This window comes from Procambarus clarkii, chromosome 76 (assembly GCF_040958095.1).
Source record: "Procambarus clarkii isolate CNS0578487 chromosome 76, FALCON_Pclarkii_2.0, whole genome shotgun sequence".
In the NCBI taxonomy this organism is placed as follows: Eukaryota; Metazoa; Arthropoda; class Malacostraca; order Decapoda; family Cambaridae; genus Procambarus; species Procambarus clarkii.
The window spans coordinates 20275118-20278908 of NC_091225.1; the positions used below are offsets into that span (position 1 = coordinate 20275118).

At 48.2% G+C, this 3791-nt stretch overlaps 1 protein-coding gene across 1 annotated transcript; it reads left to right on the forward strand.

The window, feature by feature from the left end:
- Positions 1 to 1437: 1437 nt before the first annotated feature.
- LOC138357211 (uncharacterized) lies at positions 1438 to 1911 on the forward strand. The gene has a single exon (XM_069313867.1). The coding sequence runs from the start codon at positions 1438 to 1440 to the stop codon at positions 1909 to 1911; it is 474 nt and encodes a 157-aa protein (XP_069169968.1).
- Positions 1912 to 3791: the final 1880 nt, after the last annotated feature.

The window sequence follows — 3791 nt, forward strand, 5'->3', positions numbered from 1 at the left end:
ATTTTTTTTAAATGTTGAGTGAATGCTCAAATCATGTGACCTACCTTGTGTAGCTTTCCGGGGATCAATGACCCCGTGGCGCGGTCTCCGACCAGCCTTCCCCTTGAGGCGATTTTCTAACTGGTACACATATTAACGAGTAAATACTGTTACCTTAAGATGGGATCGAACCCTCGTCCATGAACTCCCTGCCATTAAATATATGGTGAAATTTATTCTCGTGATTTTTAATTACAAATTGCGTTAAAACTGATGAATGGGTCTTTGGGGCTCGGCCGTGGATTGGACAAGCATATGAGTCGAGAGTCACAGCTTGGACGAACACAGCCTGTGGATAGGCTGTATGACGAGGCAACTCCCTCTACTGTCAAGGGGATTCGAACCCTCCCCCAGACCACTACAGTCTGAAGCTGAGTCAACATGCTCAACTGCTGCGAGTACTGTAGAATCGAACCCCTTCAACCCCCCTGTACCTCAGGGATACGAACCCTGTACGTACTGATATTGGCGGAAAAGGTGTTCGTAGCTACTCTGCCTCTGATGGGAGGAGAGTTCGTAGCTACTCTGCGTCTGATGGAGAGTTCGTAGCTACTCTGCGTCTAATGGAAGGAGAGTTCGTAGCTACTCTGCGTCTGATGGAAGGAGAGTTCGTAGCTACTCTGCGTCTGATGGGAGGAGAGTTCGTAGCTACTCAGCCTCTGATGGAAGGAGAGTTCGTAGCTACTCTGCGTCTGATGGAAGGAGAGTTCGTAGCTACTCTGCGTCTGATGCAGAGTTCGTAGCTACTCTGCGTCTGATGGAGAGTTCGTAGCTACTCTGCGTCTGATGGAAGGAGAGTTCGTAGATACTCTGCGTCTGATGGAAGGAGAGTTCGTAGCTACTCTGCGTCTGATGGAAGGAGAGTTCGTAGCTACTCTGCGTCTGATGGAAGGAGAGTTCGTAGCTACTCTGCGTCTGATGGAGAGTTCGTAGCTACCCTGCGTCTGATGGAAGGAGAGTTCGTAGCTACTCTGCGTCTGATGGAAGGAGAGTTCGTAGCTACTCTGCGTCTGATGGAAGGAGAGTTCGTAGCTACTCTGCGTCTGATGGAAGGGGGAGTTCGTAGCTACTCTGCGTCTGATGGGAGGAGAGTTCGTAGCTACTCTGCGTCTGATGGAAGGAGAGTTCGTAGCTACTCTGCGTCTGATGGAAGGAGAGTTCGTAGCTACTCTGCGTCTGATGGAGAGTTCGTAGCTACTCTGCGTCTGATGGAGAGTTCGTAGCTACTCTGCGTCTGATGGAAGGAGAGTTCGTAGCTACTCTGCGTCTGATGGGAGGAGAGTTCGTAGCTACTCTGCCTCTGATGAAAGGAGAGTACATAGCTACTCTGCGTCTGATGGAAGGAGAGTTCGTAGCTACTCTGCGTCTGATGGAGAGTTCGTAGCTACTCTGCGTCTGATGGAAGGAGAGTTCGTAGCTACTCTGCGTCTGATGGAAGGAGAGTTCGTAGCTACCCTGCGTCTGATGGAAGGAGAGTTCGTAGCTACTCAGCCTCTGATGGAAGAGTTCGTAGCTACTCTGCGTCTGATGGAAGCAGAGTTCGTAGCTACTCTGCGTCTGATGGAAGCAGAGTTCGTAGCTACTCTGCCTCTGATGAAAGGAGAGTACATAGCTACTCTGCGTCTGATGGAAGGAGAGTTCGTAGCTACTCTGCGTCTGATGGGAGGAGAGTTCGTAGCTACTCTGCGTCTGATGGAAGGAGAGTTCGTAGCTACTCTGCCTCTGATGAAAGGAGAGTTCGTAGCTACTCTGCGTCTGATGGGAGGAGAGTTCGTAGCTACTCAGCCTCTGATGGAAGGAGAGTTCGTAGCTACTCTGCGTCTGATGGAAGGAGAGTTCGTAGCTACTCTGCGTCTGAGGGAGAGTTCGTAGCTACTCCGCGTCTGATTGAAGGAGAGTTCGTAGCTACTCTGCGTCTGATGGAAGGAGAGTTCGTAGCTACTCTGCGTCTGATGGATGGAGAGTTCGTAGCTACTCTGCGTCTGATGGAGAGTTCGTAGCTTCTCTGCGTCTGATGGAGAGTTCGTAGCTACTCTGCATCTGATGAAAAGAGAGTTCGTAGCTACTCTGTGTCTGAAGGAGAGTTCGTAGCTACTCTGCGTCTGATGGAGAGTTCGTAGCTACTCTGCGTCTGATGGAGAGTTCGTAGCTACTCTGCATCTGATGAAAAGAGAGTTCGTAGCTACTCTGCGTCTGAAGGAGAGTTCGTAGCTACTCTGCGTCTGATGGAAGGAGAGTTTGTAGCTACTCTGCGTCTGAAGGAGAGTTCATAGCTACTCTGCGTCTGATGGAAGGAGAGTTCGTAGCTACTCTGCCTCTGATGAAAGGAGTTCGTAGCTACTCTGCGTCTGATGAAAGGAGAGTTCGTAGCTACTCTGCGTCTGATGGAAGAAGAGTTCGTAGCTACTCTTCGTCTGATGGAAGGGGAGTTCGTAGCTACTCTGCGTCTGATGGAGAGTACATAACTACTCTGCGTCTGATGGAGAGTACATAGCTACTCTGCGTCTGATGGAAAGCGTGTACAATGTCACAATACTACTAACGAAGGAGTGTGCAAAGTTACATTGCAATATACCGCAATCACTGTAAATCCTACGTTGCAACTGACGTAAGGAGCATGCAAGACTACACTGCTATGATGTTGCAAGCAGAGTACAAAGTTACACTGATGTTTACTCCCAAGCAGTGTACAAGGTAACAGTGAAAAGACCGAAATGTTCGACTTGTAAGACACTAAACAATTCTTTCCCAGCACTGACTGGGACGATTTGAGAACACATATCTCACAATTTTGTCAATTGTGAGATGTTCAGCGTTCACGTTGAACATCTCACACGATGAGAGGTAACACGTTCAACGCGTTACGTCTCCCTAAACTCCACCATTCCACGCCCTGGTTGATACCTGGTTGATACCTGGTTGATGGGGTTCTGGGAGTTCTTCTACTCCCCAAGCCTGGCCCGAGGCCAGACTTGACTTGTGAGAGTTTGGTCCACCAGGCTGTTGCTTGGAGCGGCCCGCAGCAGGCCCACATACCCACCACAGCCCGGTTGGTCCGGCACTCATTGGAGAAAACTATTTAGTTTTCTCTTGAAGATGTCCACGGTTGTTCCTTTATAACCCTCGATATATAAGCCTAACGTGTATGAATACACTCTGGCTTCCAGTCCCCCAGACATAACGCTACGAAATAATCCCCTCTTAAATAAATACAAAAATAACCCATAGCAATAAACATCAAACAGAATCGACGACGTTCGCTAAATAATTTCCTGTTTATACGAAAATAACAACAGGAAGAAGGTCCATCAAGTCTCCAAATAATGTTCAGCTACGTAACATATCACAAGAAAAATATTACCTCCTCACCCCGCAATTTTTTAAATCAATTATTTTAAATAAAAAAATAATAATACCACAACAGCTGTCAGATGCTTCATGGTATCTGAAGGAGTCCTTAAAGGAGGACTCATCAGTCCTCGCGTGTGAAGGATTGCACAAGATGCAAGTCTTCGGAACACATTCCCTAAATATCTTGAAATCAGGGAGGAACGGTGGGAAAAATCAGGAGACTTTCTGGTCGCAAGTGGCCCCGTTCCTCTGACCCTGGAGTGTCTTCAGTGGATTCCACCAACATTTTGCAATCAGTGTATTTTGGGCCTTCCAGGAGGTGTTGGAGAAGGAGAAGGAGTAGGAGGAAGAGAAGGAGTAGGAGGAGAAGGAGGAGTAGGAGGAAGAGAAGGAAGAAGAAA